At 43.8% G+C, this 20,011-nt stretch overlaps 1 protein-coding gene across 6 annotated transcripts in view; it reads left to right on the forward strand.

Annotated features, from left to right (window-relative positions):
- The window catches only part of rgs3 (regulator of G protein signaling 3), a 224,599-nt gene that overhangs the window by 107,126 nt on the left and 97,462 nt on the right, over window positions 1–20,011 (forward strand). For 5 of the 6 annotated variants that reach the window (XM_033049114.1, XM_033049115.1, XM_033049116.1 and 2 more), the window contains 2 exons: window positions 6,303–6,343; window positions 17,233–17,364. In XM_033049114.1, the coding sequence (XP_032905005.1) occupies window positions 6,303–6,343; window positions 17,233–17,364 (173 nt within the window). Of the gene's footprint in view, window positions 1–2,392; window positions 2,451–6,302; window positions 6,344–17,232; window positions 17,365–20,011 lie in introns of those variants that run through there. The other variant, XM_033049119.1, reaches the window with a different exon arrangement.

Consider the following 20,011-nt stretch of genomic DNA (forward strand, 5'->3'; position numbering starts at 1 on the left):
GTTTGGAGATACAACGCAGAAACAGGCCCTCCGTGTCAGCACCGACTGGCGATCCCCGCAAATTAACACTATCCTACACACACTAGGGACAATTCACACTTATACCAAGCCAATGAACCTACAAACCTGCACGTCTTTGGAGTGTGGGAGGAAACCGAAGATCTCGGAGAAAACCCACGCGGTCATGGGGAGAACGTACAAACTCTGTGCAGACATCGCCTGTAGTCAGGATTGAACCTTGGTCTCCGGCGCTGCAAGCGCTGCAAGGCAGTAACTCTACCGCTGCGCCACCGTGCAGTACGTGTTTTTTCTCTCTAAAGGCCACAAAGTGCTGGAGTAACTCAGCAGGTTAAGCTCAGGCCCAGTTCCAGACTAGAGATCGTGCTGCCATGTGGTCTGACTCTCCTGGGTCCTACCCCATCACCATCACCACCACTCAAACAAGGAAACTCCAGAGTTGCTGTCTGACCTGCTTCCCCCTCCCCACCGCCTAATCTGCTGAGTTATTACTCCAGCACCATGTGTCCTTTAGTGTATTAACGGTTTAAGAGACTTTTAGATAGGCACACACAAGTGGGAGGGAATAGTGGGATATGGACCATGTGCAGGTAGATGAGATCGCTTTAACTTAGCATCATGTTCTGCACAAGCGTTGTGGGCCGAAGGGCCGATCCCTGTACTGTACTGTTCTTTGTCCCAACCGGCATCTGCAGTTCCTAGTTTCTGCATTTTCTCTGCTTTTCTATCCCCCCCTCTTCTTTCCACATGTGGCGACATTATAAACTAATATCTCAACGTTCAATTAAATTAATGATCCGGCGGAAGCCAGTTATTTTATCATTGGCGGTGCTGATTGAAGAGGGGAGATGGACAGTCGTAAATCATCTTTTATAAAAGGAAGCATCCGGATTATTAAAACAAACTTAGTAGCGGAACACCTAATCTCTGGAGAGAGAGGTTTTAGCTGCGAGTTTCACGGGAGCCATTCATGCAGAGACTATGTGATGTAATTGCTTTATGTACACGCACACCCACTGCTGCATCTTGCAGAGAGATGCACAAGTGTACACAGCTTTCTGACACAAGCTCTGAATCATTCTGGAGCCGATGGACTCAAATTGGACGGGATTAGAATCCACGGATATCTCCGGCTTCAGAATGTAACCTTTCCCAACCCGAGCTAATCGAATAGCTCTCTGACATCGGCAGAGCTAAATTGAGTTTGTCTAATCAAAGGAGGAATCACAATTAGTTACCTCGCACATGTCATTGGAATAAGTCAACAGAACGAAGGAGGTGACCTGCGCCGTAGAGGCACACCATTCTTCAATGTTTACTGTGATGGACGATGCCAGGTTCATCGGCAGTATTTCTGGCTGAGAAAGCTGATGCATTAGCTGCCAATCATTTCTTCACCCAGAGATTTGTGAATCCGTGGAACTCTCTGCCCCAGAAGGCCGTGGAGGCCAATTCACTGGATGTTTTCAAGTGAGAGTTAGATTTAGCTCTTGGGGCTAATGGAATCAAGGGATATGGGGAGAAAGCAGGAATGGGTGCTGATTTTGGAAGATCAGCCACGATCATATTGAATGGCGGTGCTGGCTCGAAGGGCCAAATGGCCTACTCCTGCACCTATTTTTCTATGTTTCTATGAATGTTACAGGTTAATGAGAACACAATCTCCCTCCTTATTACTTAACAAAAATGCTGCCTGACCTGATGAACATTCCTGATGAACATTTCTGGCAATTTTTCTATTTACTTACAATTTTCAATATTCAAACTCAGTGTTTCTGTTGCTTTTCATTTTTATTTGTACATTGCAATTAAAGGTATTCAGAAGATTAAAAAAAAAGATAGACACAAAAGGGTCTGACTGAAACATCACCCATTCCTTCTCTCCAGAGATGCTGCCTGTCCCACTGAGTGACTCCAGCTTTTTTGTGTCTATCTTCTGTTTAAATCAGCATCTGCAGTTCCTTCCTACACGTTAAAAAAAGGACCATGGTTTGTCCACTCCTTCAAATATTTTCAGTGGCCTTCCTCAGGTTATATTTCCCCCCCCCACCTTATCCAGGGCTGTCTTTCCTAGTCTGAAGAAGGATCTCGACCGGAAACGTCATCCGTTCCTTCTCTCCAGAGATGCTGCCTGTCCCCGCTGAGTTACTCCAGCTTTTTGTGTCTTTCCTAAGGGTCGTGTTATAAATAGATGGTGGTGGTAAATAATCTATTGTTGGGTCGTGGCTCAGTTGGAAGGAGGAAATGACACGTCGTTCTAACGTATGTGATAAATGGAGTGAATGTCATGAAGCTACAAGTAGTATTTCACAGAGAGTAACTGCCTAGTGCCTTCCTTGTTATTAACCTGGGCTGAATCTGAGAATCGTGCCAAGGATACCTTCACCTGATGCAGGAAAGCTTCTCTGCTGGCTTAACTACTCACAATGCAGGTTACATTTATTTCATTAACACTATGGTTTTTTTAAAATTATTATTTCAATAAAATGCATGAAAGAGGGCTCAGTGAAAAAATCTATGAAAGGAACCAGTACTTTTGAAGAAGTATTTGTAATAATGCAATGTAAAATTAGATTTTGTTTACATTGACTTCCAAATTATTTTTAAATACCTTGGAATTGACTAAATAATATCATCTTTACAGAACAAATTTACCCTTGGGAGAATTTTTTAATGTTTGGCTATGCTCAATATCTTTTGTCCTTCCTTTTCACCTTGTATCAGTATCTGACATTTTCTGTGGCATTGGTGATAAGGTGCTTGGCAACTTAATTTGTCATGTTTTTTTTGCGAAGACAGCGTTGAACTGCAGCTCAAGTTCTTTGAGCCATCTGCCGCTGTTTATTCTTTCACGATCTTGACGCGTTTGACCTGTATTTCAAAAGTGACCTTCAGCCGGTCCTTGGCAACCTCTTTCAAAACTCTGCACAGAGAGGTAGACAAGAAATGCTGGAGAAACAGAGAGGGCATTTAGACTGGCTGATATTTCCCCTCTGTGCATTTCCTGTGGTTACCTTCAGTTTTGCAACAACTGTTTATTGTGTATTGAGGTTTCCTAGTGGTGCAGTTCTGGCCTCCGCTTTGCAAATGGCTTTTACAGAGAAACTGCAAAATAGGTTAGTCTGCGACACGAAACTAACCTACTTCTGGCGTGTGTTAAATTTGGAACGAGATTTGTTTCTCATTCTCAAAGGAACCAACACCAGAGTGTTCGCTTTATTCGATTAAACTTCTTTGCATGTTAGATACTGCAGAGAAGATGAGCATTCATGTTACAAGCATCTATTCAGTACCGCTGCATTTTCTGCAGTTTGAAAAAAAGCTCCGAATGCACTAACGTTGACCTATCTCCCATGAGGTAGCAAGTTGACGTGTTAATCTTGAAGTATTTTTATCATCTTTCATCCCGTTGTTATTAGTCTGGGAGGCGCATGTTTGCGGGGAAGTTTGGTTTTGGGATCAGAATGAGAAAAGCTTCCTCGACCAATTTGATTATATTCCCAAATGAAGTGTGGATTTAAACATGGATAGGACACAGAGTTCTGGAGTAACGCAGCGGGTCAGGCAGCATCTCTGGAGAACATGGATAGATGACCTTTTAGGTCGGGACCCGTTTTCAGTCCTTAAACATGGATAATTTGCCTGACATTATTATCTGCGCTGTTATCCTAGATATTAGACTGGGGCGGCACAGTGGCGCAGCGGTAGAGTTGCTGCCCCAAAGTGCCAGAGACACAGGTTTGATCCTGACTACGGGTGCTGTCTGTACAGAGTTTGTACGTTCTCCCCGTGATCTGCATGGGTTTTCTCCGGGTGCTCCGGGTTTCACCCACACTACGAATTGGCGTTGGTAAAGTTGTAAGTTGTCCCTAGTGCGTGTAGGATAGTGTTAGTGTGCGGGCATCGCTGGTTGGCGCAGACTCGGTGGGCCGAAGGGCCTGTTTTCGCGCTGTATCTCTAAACTAATCTAAACTAGTGGATAATATTTTCCTACATCGGATTTTTTATTTATTTTTGTAAAAATCCTACAAATACTTTACAGCAGTTTGGTTTAGGGGATGGGAGGGCCAGATCACAGAACGTGGGGCAGAGATATCCTGGGAGTCGTTCAGTGGATTGCGTTGGAGAACAGACCAACTCTCCGCTGTGGTACGGTGGGACAGGTTGCTGCCTTACAGCGCTTGCTACACCGGAGACCAAGGTTCGATCCCGACTACGGGCGCTGTCTGTACGGAGTTTGTATGTTCTCCTCGTGACCGCGTTGGGTTTTCTCCGGGATCCTCGGTTTCCTCCCACTCTCCAAAGACGTACAGGTTTGTAGGTAAATTGGCTTGGTATAAATGTAAAATTGTCCCTATAGTGTTACTGTGCGGGGATTGCTGGTCTGTATCTCTAAGCTAAAAAAACTAAACAAAGTCATTCTCAGACTTGCAGGGAGGAAGCTGATAACATCTTGGTTTAGGACAGGTGAGAGGTGGGTGTGGGGTGGGGCTCTCATGTTTCCTGTCCACAATCAGTGCCAGACAAGCATTCACTCCTACTAGCTTGTTCATTTGTGAGCTGCTTTTACTACCTTGATGTAGCTAACCCTTGGTAATCTGTGCCACTGACATCAACTCCAAAATGCGGGGCATTCCTGCTTGCAACCATGATTTAGTGCCACCTGCAGATTTGGAAATTGTGCCCTTTATATTCAAGTCCAAATCATTAATTTTTTTTTTTTTTTTTTTTTTTTTTTTTTTAAACCTTTTTCTATGGTTTGCAATGGAGCTTATTATTATTTAAATTATGTAAAGCGCTTTGGGGTCAATGCAAATTGGCTTAAAATGCGCTATATAAATAAAGTTTATTATTATTATTATTATTATTATTATTATTAAAATATATTACCACCATCGAAGAGATCTATAGGAGGCGCTGCCTCAAAAAGGCAGCCAGCGCCATCAGAGACTCACACCACCCTGGCAATGCTCTCATCTCACTCATACCCTCAAGAAGAAGCCATGGGAATCTGAAAACAGTGAGCTCCAGGCTCAGGAACAGCTTCTTCCCAACTGTCTGAAGAAGGGTCTCGACCCGAAACGTCACCCATTCCTTCTCTCCAGAGATGCCGCCTGTCCCGCTGAGTTACTCCAGCATTTTGTGTTCCCAATTGTCTTCCCAATTACCATCAGGCTATTGAACACTACCAAACAACTAACTAAACTTCAAACTAAAACCTGTCTTGATTGAAATCTTGTCCGCGGGCGTATGTTTTGTTTTGCATTAATATTGAGTTTTTTTAAATGTATAGAACTTTTTGTTAGTTTTGTTATGTTACCTATTGTGAACTGTATTTACTGTCCCATTATGCTACCAATACTTCTGCAATTTCTCCCTTTACTTCCCTTAACGTCCCAGCTGGACAAGTGGTTATCCATTTTAAGTGTAGCTTTAGAGCACTTCCTCCTTATCTATGGTTAGCCCATCTATTACCTGACCATAGCTCGGTGTGTGCTGAGAGCCAGCTCCATCTTCCTCCTCCATGGACCAATATATCACACCATGTTCCACAACCAGATCTCTTTTAGGTCTCAGACTGTACCCACATCTCCTCTCTGCCCAGTTCTTGTTTTTGTGCCAGTAGACAACATTGAAACTCCCTTATTTTGCTGCCTGACCCACTGAGTGACTCCAGCACCTTTTCAGTGGCTGTTGGTCATTTCGTGTGGAACAGACTGATGATATTTGTTTTTAGTTTTAGTGCTACAATGCAGAACAGGCCCTCCGGCCCATCGAGTCCGCGCTGACCAGCGATCTCCGTACACTAGCACTATCCTACGCACTAGGGACAATTTACAATTTTACTGAAGCCAATTAACCTGTAGAGGGAACCGGACGCACCCGGAGAAAACCCACGCAGGTCACGGGGAGAATGTACAAACTCTGTGCAGGCAGCACCCGTAGTCAGGATCGAACCCGGGTCTCAGGTGCTGCAAGGCAGCAAGTCTACTGCTGCAACGCCGTGCTGCCCTATCGTGAGAACAAAACCCACATATGACTGATCAGGCCTGTGGAAAAATTGATGTGTTTTAGATTGATTTTTCATTACTTCTTGAGCCCTGCCACCTCTGCCTATATTTGGCATTGTTCCTGCCCAGACTGAGTCATCGTTTAACAGGATGCTGTTTTCTAGTGAACGGAGAAACCAACAGCCTATTGTCAAGTCTAACCGCTTTTATTTTTAGAACTGCGTTAAACTTAATAAGAGAACAATATGAACAATTTTCAAATTGTTTTCACAGGTCCAGCAGAGGAACTCCAGTTTCATATCACATATTCTGAGGTAAGTACTCACAAATTTTTGATACAGATTTAAATTTTCCAATGTTGCATCTCATGAGATTGTTTTTTTAATATAATAATAATGAACTCTTTTAATGAGCTGCATTCCAGAAAGTCTTCTCTTGGCAACTTTTAATGTAATTCATTATTTTTCTGAAATTATGGATTGGGTATATTTGATATACAATAGGAAGAAGCTGACAGAGGGGATATTTGAGGTAAATATACTGTAACAACATTTAAAAGATATTTCACTGGGTCCATGGACAGGAAAGGTTGAGAGGGATACAAGCCAAATGCGGGCAGGTGGGACTAGCATAGATGGGGCAACTTGGGCCGAAGGGCCTGTTTCCACGCTGTATGACTAATTGTTTTGGTTGTTTTTCGAAGACACATAAGACATGTATGATAGGAGTCTAATAATAATGCCGGACTAACCTCTCACCTTTAATCTCTGGGGTTTATCCTAGCTCTAGACCAAAAGGTGCCCATTTTGTTGTTGCAATGGTAGAGAATGGAATACATTTGGAAATTTCGAAATTAATTTTGAGAGGCCTATGTCTGAAAAATTGTTATATTAATAGTTTTCGCAAAGGTAAAACTGAGTGAATCTGAGCCTGACATGGTGTGTTTCAATTATATTCTTCAGAAATGTTCAGATTGGGACTTTATTGGACTTTATTCCTTGGAGCGCAGGAGATTGAGGGATGATCTTATAGTGGTGTACAAAATCGTGAGAGGAATAAATCGGGTAAACAAGCAGAGTCTTTTACCCAGAGTAGGAGAATCGAGAAGCAGAGGGCATAGTTTAAACTGAGGGGGGGAAAACTTTAATAGGAACCTGAGGGGTAAAATTTTTTACAAAAAGGGTGGTGGGTGTATGGAACAAGCTGCCAGAGAAGGTAGCTGAGGCAGATACTATCATAATGCTTAAGAAACATTTAGACAAGTACATGGATAGGAAAGGTTTGGAGGGATATGGGCCAAATGCAGGCAGGTGGGACTAGTGTAGATGGGGCATGTTGGTTGGCCTGGGCAGGTTGGGCCGAAGGGCCTGTTTCGACGCTGTTTGACTGACTCTAGGCTGGGTAGTTCTTTCTGAACTGGCACAGACACAACAGGATGCATGGCGTCCTTCTGTATGGTAAATGGTCCATAGATTTTGTGTCTTCATGATATTGGGAGAGATCCCGTTTCTATCATAATCCAAAAATAGGGGACCGACAATTTTAGTTTATATTTTTAAGACATCATATTATTTGTTCCATTTTTCTTCTGGAAATAGGTCTGCTCCATCCGGTAAATATTACTCACCTTAGTTTAGTTTAGTGTCCGTGTACCGAGGTTCAATGAAGAGCTTTTTTTGTTGCATACCAAATAGTCAGCAGAAAGACAATATTCGATTGTATGGGCGGCACGGTGGCGCAGCTGTAGAGTTACTGCCTTAAAGCACTTGCAGCGCCAGAGACACGGGTTCGATCCCGACTACGGGTGCCTTCTGTACGGAGTTTGTATGTTCTCCCCGTGACCGCGTGGGTTTTCTCTGAGATCTTCAGTTTCCTCCCACACTACAGGTTTGTAGGTTAATTGGCTTGGGTTTGTATACTTGGTATAAGTGTAAAATTGTCCCCAGTGTGTGTAGGATAGTGTTAATGTGCGGGGATCGCTGGTCGGCGCGGACTCGGTGGGACGAAGGGCCTGTTTCCGCGCAGTATCTCTAAAAAAAACATATGATTACAATCAAGCTGTCCACAATGTACAGATACAGTTTAAAAAATAATATTTAGTGCGAGATAAAGTCTAACAAAGCCTGATTAAATATAGTCTGAGGATCTCCAATGTGGTAGACGGTAGATCAGGACCGCTCCCTAGTCGGTGATAGGATGGTTGAGTTATCTGATGACAACACATTTAGATCTCTTATTCAATAATTGACTGCAGTTTTGATTCCTAACTCCAATATTGTGCATAATTATTTATTAAGATACTCAATATGCACATTACATATTTAATTACTGAAATAAAATTACACCTTTGTCACAAAGCGCAGATAATGATTTTATTTTCAGCAGAGGGGATTGCAGATAATTTTACATTTGTCTGCCATAAATTGGCCAGGGCAGTGACAGATTGACTTCCATGCAAATCCCAGCATTAAAGACACGGTTAATCTTTGTAAGAATCCACAGTTAATATTTGTTCATTTAGTTCAGTTTATTGCCACGTGTATTGAAGTAGAGTGAAAAGCTTTTGCTGCGTGTTAACCAGTCAGCAGAAAGACAATATATCATTGCAATCGAGCCATTTATACTGTGTAGATACATGATAACGGGATGAGGTGTCGTGCAAGGTAAAGCCAGAAAAGTCTGATCAAGGATAGTCCGAGGGTCATCAACGAGGTAGATAGTAGTTCAGGAGATGACTTTTAAAGACTAGAATGTGCATTGGAGAAAGCCATGTTGACCGGTGTGGGCAAGTTGGGCCAAAGGGCATGTATGACTCTATAAGGATATTCACCAACGCCTACATTGGGAAATGTGGCTGAGATCCTGCCTATTTCATTCAGGTTACTTGCATCCTGGCCACTGCTTCCTGTTGTCTGTGGAACTGGTTGTCATTGTGATTCAGCATATCCATGTCAATGTTGAAGTCTACACGATAATACGTTGTGCTCCTTTAGCTCTTCACACCCAGCGCAGAGCTGGTTCTGTGGCCTAACCGGCCTACACCTTCCATTATCTCACGCGCAGGCATAGTTCTGATTCATTCTTCGCCCTTCTAAACTCTTTTATATTGTTTCTGAGGGATACTTGGTGCCATTCCTTATGTGCGGGTTCTGCCCCCAATTGAGTTATGAAATGCCTTTCAAATTGGCTCAAAGGTTTCATGCTTTCCCACAGAACAGGGCAGCACCATGTTGCAGTGAGTAACACGCTGCCTCACCGCGCCAGAGACCCGGGTTCAATCCTGACCCCAGGTGCTGTCTGTGTGGAGTACGCACGTTTTTCCTGTGACCACGTGAGTTTTCTTTGGGTAATCTGGTTTCCCTCCCACATCCCAAAGACGTGCGGGTTTGTAGGTTACTTGGCCTCTGTAAAATTGCCCTGGTGTGTCGGGAATGGATGAGAAAGTGGGGTAACATAGAACTAGTGTGAACGGGTAATCACTGGTCAGTGAGGACTCGGTGGGCCGAAGGGCCTGTTTCAGTGCTGTATCTCTAAACTAAATTAAACTAAACTAAACTCTTTCTCTAAAAATGGATGCATATCCATGTTACGCATTAGGATTCAAAATTAGGCCTGGACTAATTATGGTGAACTATATTGGGTGTATATGTTTTAATGTAAATGAAATAAATAAAGACACCATGGGAGGTCACGGTGGTGCAGCGGTAGAGCTGCTGCCTTACAGAGACCCGGGTTCGATCCCGACTACGGGTGCTGTCTGTACGGAGTTTGTACGTTCTCCCCGTGACCGCGTGGGTTTTCTCCAAGATCTTCGGTTTCCTCCCACACTCCAAAGACGTACAAGTATGTCATTCGGTTCATTGGCTCGGTGTATGTGTAAAATTGTCCCTAGGTAGACACAAAAAGCTGGAGTAACTCAGCGGGTCAGGCAGCATCTCTGGAGAGAAGGAATGGGCGACATATCATAGATGCTGCCTCACCCGCTGAGGTTTTTGTGTCTACCTTTGATTTAAACTAGCATCTGCAGTTCTTTCTTACACACATTGTAAATTGGCCCTAGTGTGTGTAGGATAGTGTTGATGTGTGGGGATCACTGGTCGGTGGGGACTCGGTGGGCCGAAGGGCCTGTTTCTGCGCTATATCTCTAAACTAATCTAAACTAAAGCTGAAACATTTTTTATCAATAATGGATACTACACATTTGTTCTGGATTATTTAAAGAGGGTAATGCATTTTCTGTGATGCATCTGTTTTTTCTGAAGATTTTTGACAATGAACCATTACTCAAAAAGTCAAAGCCCAGAGGATCCTGTAAATAAAAAAAATTGGATGTAAAAATTGGCAAAGGGTTATGGTTGATGAGGTGTTTCTGTGAGCTGCTATCAGTGAGGTTACACCAGGCTCAGCACATGGTCTAATGCATGTTTGCCGTAACTTTTCATAACATAGAAAATAGGTGCAGGAGTAGGCCATTTGGCCCTTTGAGCCAGCACCGTCATTCAATATGATCATGGCTGATCATCTAAAATCAGTACCCCATTCCAGCTTTTCCCCCATATCCCTTGATTCCTTTAGCCCTAAGAGCTAGATCTAACTATCTCTTGAAAATATCCAGTGAATTGGCCTCCACTGCCTTCTGTGGCAGAGATTTCCACAGATTCACAACTCTCTGGGTGAAAGTGTTTCCTCATCTCAGTCCTAAATAGCCTACCCCTTATTCTTAAACTGTGGCCTCTGGTTCTGGACTCCACCAACATCGGGACCATTTTTCCTGCTGGAAGATACAAGAATTGGATGCCTGGTCGACGATGAAGATGAGAGCTATAACCTCTTGGAGGATAATTCTGGAGTGATCATTTGGTCAAGGCAAGAGATGTGAGGAATTTCATTTGGGAAGTTTGCAACAAGGCCAAGGAGGTTACAATAAATGAAAGGCGTTGAAAGATATGGGAGAACACGGGGACTTTGCAGTGCTTGTTCACAGGGCCATACGTGCAGCAAGTAATAATGATGATATTATTAAAAAGGCACACCGGATGCATGTTTTATTACCCGAAGGATAGAATACACGAGGAGGGAAGTTAGACCAGAGCTGTATATGCAACATTAATCAGGCCTCACCTTGAATACTGCCAATAATTCTGGTCACCATGTTACAGGAATGATCAGTGTGTGTTTGGGGGGGGGGTGCAGGGGAAATTTGCAAGTAGTCTAAGTCGTAGTCATTGAGTGATACAGTGTGGAAACAGGCCCTTCGGCCCAACTCACACACATCGGCCAACAATGTCCCAGCTACACTAGTCCCACTTGCCTGCGCTTGGTCCATATCACTCCAAACCTGTCCTATCCATATACCTGTCTAACTGTTTCACAAACAATGGGATAGTTCCAGCCTCAACTACCTCCTCTGGCAGCTGGTTCTATACATTCACCACCCTTTGTGTGAAAAAGTTATCCCTTAGATTCCTATTAAATCTTTTCCCCTTCATCTTGAACCTATATCCTCTGGCCCTCGATTTCCCTACTCTGGGCAAAAGACACTGCATCTACCCGATCTATTCCTCTCATGATTTAGTACACCTCTATAAGATCTCCCCTCATCCTCCTGCGCTCCTTGGCATAGAGACCCAGCCTAACTAACCTCTCCCTATAGTTCGCACCCACTAGTCCTGGCAACATCCTCATAAATCTTTTCTGAATCAAGTTCAAGTTCAAGTTCAAGTGAGTTTATTGTCATGTGTCCCTGTATAGGACAATGAAATTCTTGCTTTGCTTAAGCACACAGAAAATAGTAAGGCATTTACTACAGTACAGATAAATGTGTCCATATACCATGATATAAATATATACACACATGAATAAATAAACTGGTAAAGTGCAAATAACAGAAAGTGGTTGTTAATAATCAGAGTTTTGTCCGAGCCAGGTTTAATAGCCTGATGGCTGAGGGGAATCCTTTCAAGCTTGACAATATCTTTCCTATTTGGATGATCAGCCATGATCATATTGAATGGCTCAAAAGGCCGAATGGCCTACTCCTGCACCTGTTTTCTATGTTTCTAACTGCTGCTCCAGTTCCCCAACACGTTTATTCAGGAGCTGCACCTGGCCACAATTTCTGCAGGTGTAGTTTCCAGAAGCACCAGTGGTGTCCCTGACTTCCCATATCCTGCAGGAAATGCACGGTACCAACTTGCCTGCCATTTCTTCAGTGGTCAAAAAAATCACAAATTTCAAATCCAATGTACCCTCCTTGCCTCAGCCTCCTCGCCGAAGACTCTCGAGCCAAAGACTCTCGAGCCAAAGACTCTCGAGCCAAAGACTCTCGAGCCAAAGACTCTCGAGCCAAAGACTCACACTTTACCTCCCAAGACACTAACCTCAACAAGGCCGCTCCTCTACAGCTGCACTTCTTTATCTGTTACCTAATCAACTACTTTAGGGCTGATTTGTAAATTACTCGATCCTGGGTCTTTGGCGCTCTTTAAAACTTCTTTCCCTCGGACTCACCTGCTTCCAGCCAATACTCGCTCTCTCTGCTTTTGGCTGCTGCTTCTCTCTGACCTTCACAGATATGTGGATATCTAATTGTGCAAAATACTAAGGGGTCGGATCATAAGATCAAAGGAGCGGATTTATGCCATTCGGCCCATCGTGTCTGCTCCGCCATTCGATCCTGGCTGATCCATTTTTCCCTCTCAACCCCATTCTCCTGCCATCTCCCCGTAACTTTTGACGCCCTTACTCATCAAGAGCAGGCCAAATCAGGAGAACCTATTTTTCTCAGCAAATGGACAAAGACGAGGAGTTTATTGTCATGTGCACAAGAATGATAAGGCACAAATATAATGTAAATCGTGCTTGCAGCAGTTTAATGGGCACATAGACACACAGAAACATAAATCATATAGAAATTACTTGTAAATTATATAAGAGGGTTTAAAAAAAAAAGACATTAGTGCAAAAATGCATACTTAGAAAACAAGACCATGATAGTGCAAGAGGGGATCTGTAGTGTTGTTGAGGTAGGATCAGGAACAAAGAACTGCAGATGCTGATTGCTACACAAAAGGACATACAGTGCTGGTGTACCTCAGCGGGTCAGGCAGCATCCCTGGAGAATATGGATAGGCGATGTTTCAGGTCGTGACCCGAAACGTCACCTTTCCATGTTCTCCAGGGATGCTGCCTGAACCACTGAGGTACACCAGCACTGTAGGTACTCCAGCACTTTGTGTCCTTTTGGGCTGGGATTAAGAGTTGTGTGGATCGATTCAACCTTCCAGGTGGGTTTAGAGGGGAGATGGGAAACCCCTTTTTTTTTGTCACCAAAATAGTGGTGGCTTACAACACTCTGCCCGAGAGGATGATAGAGCCAGCATAGAAGAACGATTTGGATGTGCAGATGAAGAGTGTGTAAGAAGGAACTGCAGATGCTGGTTTAAACTGAAGATAGACACAAAAAACTGGAGTGACTAAGCGGGACAGGCAGCATCTCACCTATTCCTTCTCTCCAGGGGTGCTGCCTGTCCCGCTGAGTTACCCCAGCTTTTTGTGTCTATGTGCAGATGAAGAGCTGTCCCCTGCAGGGCTGTGAACAACATGTGGAGTTGGCATTTTAGATTCATACCAACATGGTGAGCTGAACATCCACCTGTGGTGTTAATGTTCAGTGATTCTATCCTACTATCTTTCCTATAATAGAATGACCTTTATCGGTCAGCAAGTCATCAAAAAATCACAAATCAATGATGTCCTTTTGAAAGAAAAGCCACTGCCCATACCTTATTTGAATTTAGTTTAGAGATACTGCGTGCGAACAGGCCTTTCGGCCCACCGACCAACAATCACCCCTACACTATCTTACACACGAGGGATCATTTATAGATGCCAATGAAACTACAAACATGCACGTATTTGGGATGTGGGAGGAAACCGGAGCACCCAGAGTAAACCCACGCAGTCACAGGGAGAGCGTACAAACTGAGTACAGACAGCAGGATTGAACCTGGGTCTCTGGTGCTGTGAGGCAGCAACTCTACCGCTGCGCCACCGTGCCACCCGGGTCTTATGGACTCTAAAATTAAAATTAAATTAAATTTCTTTATTTATATAGCACATTTTTAGTCAATTTGCATTGACCCCAAAGTGCTTCACATAATTACATCCACACACACAGGCAAAGGTGGGTGAAGTGTCTTGCCCAAGGACACACACAGGCAAAGGTGGGTGAAGTGTCTTGCCCAAGGACACAACGACAGTATGCACTCCAAGCGGGATTCGAACCAGCTACCTTCCGGTTGCCAGCCGAACACTTAGCCCATTGTGCCAAATCTAGAACAAAGCTGACTCTTAACAAGCCTCGCTCAAGTCACATTTCAAGGGCAATTAGACAGAGGCCAGGCCCACACCACTACAGAGCTCAAAACATAGACTTGCAAACTTAACAAGTTAAACTTATCGTTAGCGTAATTAATGCGCATAGATGTAGGCCAAAGTTTCATGAAAATGATCCCTTCATTGCCTACAGCAATATTCCGCATGCTATAGAATCTAAGTAGCAATTATCAAGAAACTACTAATTAAGGACGGGCTGTATTTAATGGCTATGTGCAAGGTGATTTTTTTTCCCACAGTGTGGGTCAAGTTGGTTGATAATAATAACTGGTGCAAAACTGGTCTCCGTTACACATTGCTAATAAGACTTGAGTTTCGTGTCCCAACTAGTTCACGGACCTAGGTGCCAATTAGGGCAAATGTGGTGAGCACACAAGTCATAGAGTGTTGATTCATAAAGTCATATAGCATGGAAAGTCATATAGCCCCTCGGCCCAACTCATTCATGCCGACCAAGGTACCCCATCTAAGCTAGAGACACACGCCTGAAGAAGGATGCAAAGTGCTGGAGTAAGGCATCGGGCGGGGATCCTTCTTTGGACTCGTTTTTTGTAAACCTGCATCGACAGTTCCATGTTTTTACAGACTGAAGAAGAGTCCTGACCCGACATATCACCCGCCCATTGCCTCCACGATGCTGCCTAACCCGCTGAGTTCCTCCAGCACTTTGTGTTTTTCCCCATTCTCCCACGTTTATCAGACATCCCTCGATAGTGAATTTCCAGAACTTTATAAATTGAAAAATATCCCACTGTTTTCTATTTTCAGATGGTAAGCTGTGAGTGAGCGGCATTAGACTTTTGTTTAGGGATCCCATATTTTTAGGAAGCTGTTGAAATCTTCATTAGGAAGAGTTTCAACATCCTTCTCCTCCTGAAAGGGTGCAAGGGAAGGCAGGCTGCTAGATGATAAGAATTGTCAGCAAGTGACTGTTATGGCATTGATTAAAGAAAAGAAAGTCAAATTTGGAATTGTACAAGCCTCTATAAACATGTAACATCTTGGAGGCACAAGGAACTGCAGACGCTGGTTTAAAATAAAACTACATGCTGCTGGAGTAACTCAGCTGGTCAGGAGCATCTCTAGAGAACATGGATAAGCAACATTTTGGATCGGGAGTAGACAAAAGTGCTGGAGAAACTCAGCGGGTGCAGCAGCATCTATGGAGCGAAGGAAATAGGCAAACGTTTCAGGCCGAAACCCGTCTTCAGACCTTCGATTTTCCTTCGATTTTCGATTTTCCAGCATCTGCAGTTCCTTCTTAAACATTTTGGATCGGGATCCTTCTGCAAGCATTGAAGAATGACAAAGGTCTGAAGAAAGGCCCCGACCTGAAACGCCATCTATCCGTGTTCTCCAGAGATGCTGCCTGACCCGCTGAGTTACTCCAGCATTTTATGACATTAAGATGACATTAAGGGCTCGTTCAATGTGGCAATTTGGATAGAACTTGGGAATATGAAACGTGGAATCGCGGTGATGGGGTTACTCTGTGGGACCTCCCAATAGCAACCAGGAGCTGGAGAAAGAGATGTATAGGCAGAGCTCAGAAAGATGTCAATCCAGGATAATTGTAGTGAGTAATGTTAACTTCCCCAATATTAACTGGGACCCCCTCGGTGCCAGGGCACAACTTGTGAGATGAATCTCAGACTGTTTCTTGAATGAACATGTGGATATTCCAATGGGAACGCAAGGAACTGCAGATTCCCGGTTTACAACAGAAAGACACAAAGTGCTGGAGTAACTTAACGGGTCAGACAGCATCTCTGGTGAACATGGATAGGTTAGGTTGAAAGACTGAAGAAGGGACCTGACCAGAAAAGTCACCTATTCCAGTCCTGGGGATGCTGTGTGACCCATTGAATTAGTCCCGCACTTTGTGCAGATAGTGCACTCTGGGTAAGGCCATAACAGACCTTGTTCTGGGGAGTGAGTCTGGCTGGGGAATGAATGTTTCATTGGGCAAACATTATGGGGAACTGTGACCATAATTCCATGCGTTTTAAAACAGTTATGAATAAGGATAAGACGGGTCATTGCTGAACGTGTTAAATTAGTGGAAGGCGAATTACAACAGTGTTCGGCAGGAACTGGGGGAAGTAGATTGGAAACGACTGTCTGAGAGTCAATCTTCATCTGACATACAGGGGTCTTTTAATTGCCTGTTGATTAGGGTTCAGGACCAGCATGTCCCTGTGTGGATGAAAGATAAGGATGGCTGTGGAGGCCAAGTCAGTGGATATTTTTAAGGCAGAGATAGGCAAATTCTTGATTAGCACGCGCGTCAGGGATTCGGGGAGAAGGCAGGAAAATGGGATTAGGAGGCAGATGATTCAGCCATGATTGAATGGTGGAGTAGACTCGATGGGCCGATTGGCCTAATCCTACTCCTATAACGTGAAATTTGAATGCTTCTGCAGATCTTGATAGGTTCAAGTCGAGAGCATTTAATTGTCATCATTACCGGAAACAGAATAATGAAATTCTTACTTGCAGCAGCATAACAGGTCTGTAAACACATTAGGTGTGGAACAAATATTTCCTGTGGCCAAGGTGCCTGGAACTAGGTGCCACTTCTCAAAATAAGAGGTTGGGCTTTCTGAATTGAGATGAAATGTATTTATTCACCCACAACAATCGTGATAGTCAAAGGGGTTATAATAAAGTTGCAGATGAAGACATTTACAATTGCAGGGATGCAGCATTTGGTCTGCCACAGGTATTTTTTTTTTCTTCAAACAGGATTTTTATGCTTCTAGGAGCGCTCAAGTTGACCAATATGTTTTTGTTTTTTTCACCTCAGAAGTCGCGGAGTAGCTTAAGTTTGGAAGCGTACACCACAGAACAAAAGAAGAAAGTGTGTCAATGTTTAATGGAATACATTGCCAAGCAGAAGCACGATCAATATTCAGCAGTCACTGAGGCAACGAACAAGGTAGGAATCTTCCCTTGCATGAGTGGGAGGCGATAAGTGAATCTTACAGCATTCACTATGTTTGTTGGTCAAAACTAGGTAATACAATATTAATTCATCCTACTTCCATCTTTGGGTTAATTGAAAATTCTAAGTTTGTGTCTAGTGTTTGTTATCTCATAGCTTTTGAAACGTTGTAAGAATTGTGAACAGCAACAAATGATGGCATCACCGACTGAAATGCTCATGATGACAAAGAGGACTCACTCCAGGAAAATAATGGTGTTATTTTAATTACTTCTCGCTATGCTAAAAAACACCATCAAAACAAACCTGTGTTTTGAACTTTTTTCCCCGACTGGTAGCACAACATACTTTTAATGGCCTTGCTAAACTTTGAAATTCTTGTTAAAACAGTGTAATGTATGCATTTTCCAGAAAACCGCAATTATAGTACGAATGTAACGTCAGTTCCATGCAGAGTCTTGGATGCAGACTGCAGTGTATATATCTGCCGCCACTTTGATATTGTTTCACTATTTCCAATAACATTGAGAGTTAGCTTTGTCCTTTCGGAGTGTCTACAGTTCAGATATCTTAATATACGATTGTCCCTAATCCTCTTTTGTGAGGCCTCTTTACTGTACTAATGTGGCAGTGTGAAGGATAGCGAGGTGATCACTGGTCAGCGCGGATTCGGTTGGCCGAAGGGCCTGTTTCCGCTCCATATCTCTAAAGTCTAAAGGGAGTCTGTAATAATGCGGCTTTTGTGGAGGGTGAACTTTAGAGGATAAATGGTGGCCGTCCACCGTAATGCAGTTCCAAAACGGTTTGGAAGCAAAGCGGTTCCAATTGTACCCTCAGAACGAAAAAAATAAAAATGGCTGCAATTGGCCCAAGTCCAATGCCGATCTATTCCTACTATTTTTCTGTTACGTGTTCTCCTCTGTGTCTACTAACTAATGGCCAGCAGCGGTGTTATTTTTCATTTCATGGTGGCTCTATATGTTCTGTTAGAATATAATAAAAAAATACCTAACAAGGTACAGAAGCTTGAAAGTGTGCACCACCAGACTCAGGAACAGCTTCTTCCCCTCTGTTATTAAGCTGCTGAACAGTCCTTCCAAAAGCTATTGTACTGTGTGATTCACCACAACCCCATTGTGGACATTGGACTTTGTCTATGGAACTGGTGCACTACAGTGCTGAGAACTATATTCTGTACTCTGTATCTTCCCATTCACTCTACCTGTTGCACTTGAGTTTGACTTTGTTGTATTTATGTAGAGTCAAGAGGATAGCATTATGTATAGTATTATCTGATCGGTTTGGATAGCATGCAAAACAAAGCTTTTCACTGTACCTCGATACACGTGATAATAATAAACTTGAAGGTAAACCTAATTTCAAGGCGGCAGGTTGGCACAGCGGTAGTGTTGCTGCCTTACAGCGCCAGAGACCCAGGTTCAATCCTGACAACGGTTGCTGTCTGTACGGAGTCCGTATGTTCTCCCCGTGGGCGCGTGGGTTTTCACCAGGTGCTCCGGTTCCCTCCAACATTCCAAATACGTACGGGTTTGTAGGTTAATTGGCTTCGGTAAAATTGTAAATTGTATAGGATAGTGCCAGTGTATGAGGTGATTGCTGGTCAGTGCGGTTTCGGTGGGACAAAGGACCTGTTTCCGAGCCGAGCAATATCATCTTTCTTTCTGGAGCCTGTGTCTACCTGTTACCTGCCAGGCGTTGTCCTGTCTCTCCTCTCTCCCGCAGCTTTCTTCCTCCCACCTACAATCCGTCTGAAGAAAGCTCCCAACCTGAAATGTCACCAAAGATAGACACAAAGTGCTGGAGTAACTCCACGGGTCAGGCAGCATCTCTGGAGAAAAGGAATAGGTGACATTTTGGGTCAGAACACTTCTTGAGACTGAAATGTAGAAAAGGTCAGAGCGAAGCCGGGATGGTAACGGATAGCCTCTTTCCCCTGTTTTGTTCTCATCTTCTCTATCATTCATTCCAAAGAAGAGTTCCGACCCGAAACGTCACCTATTCCTTTCCTCCAGAGTTGCTGCCTGACACCTTGTGTTACTGCAGCATTTTGTGTCTTAAGGGCCTGTCCCACTTGGGCGTCATTTGCGCGTAATTTACGCGGCATCATTTACGCGTCACGCCGCACGTGATGCGCGCATGGTGCGCATTACGCGCGCATGTTACATGGTGACGTGCGGTCACGTGCTGCGCCCCAGGATTTTAGGATGTACAAAATCTTCGCGCACCTTCTGCGTGACGCGCAAATGACGCCCAAGTGGGAGGAGACAGCCCGAGGGCTGAGGAAGGGGAGGAGACAGCAAGGGCTGATGGGAGGATGCTGTCTCCTCCCATCCCTCAGCCTTCGGGCTCCTCCTCCTTTTACCTTTCTTCCCCCCCCCCCCCCCCCCCCCCATCAGTCTGAAGAAGGGTTTTGGCCCGAAACGTTGCCTATTTCCTTCGCTCCATAGATGCTGCTGCACCCGCTGAGTTTCTCCAGCATTTTTGTGTACCTTCGATTTTCCAGCATCTGCAGTTCCTTCTTAAACATAATTGTCTAGTAATAATAATAATAAATTTTATTTAATGGGTGCCTTTCAGACATCTCAAGGACACCTTACATAGTAATCGGAATAACATATAA

Source organism: Amblyraja radiata, chromosome 32, assembly GCF_010909765.2.
Source record: "Amblyraja radiata isolate CabotCenter1 chromosome 32, sAmbRad1.1.pri, whole genome shotgun sequence".
NCBI classification, from domain to species: domain Eukaryota; kingdom Metazoa; phylum Chordata; class Chondrichthyes; order Rajiformes; family Rajidae; genus Amblyraja; species Amblyraja radiata.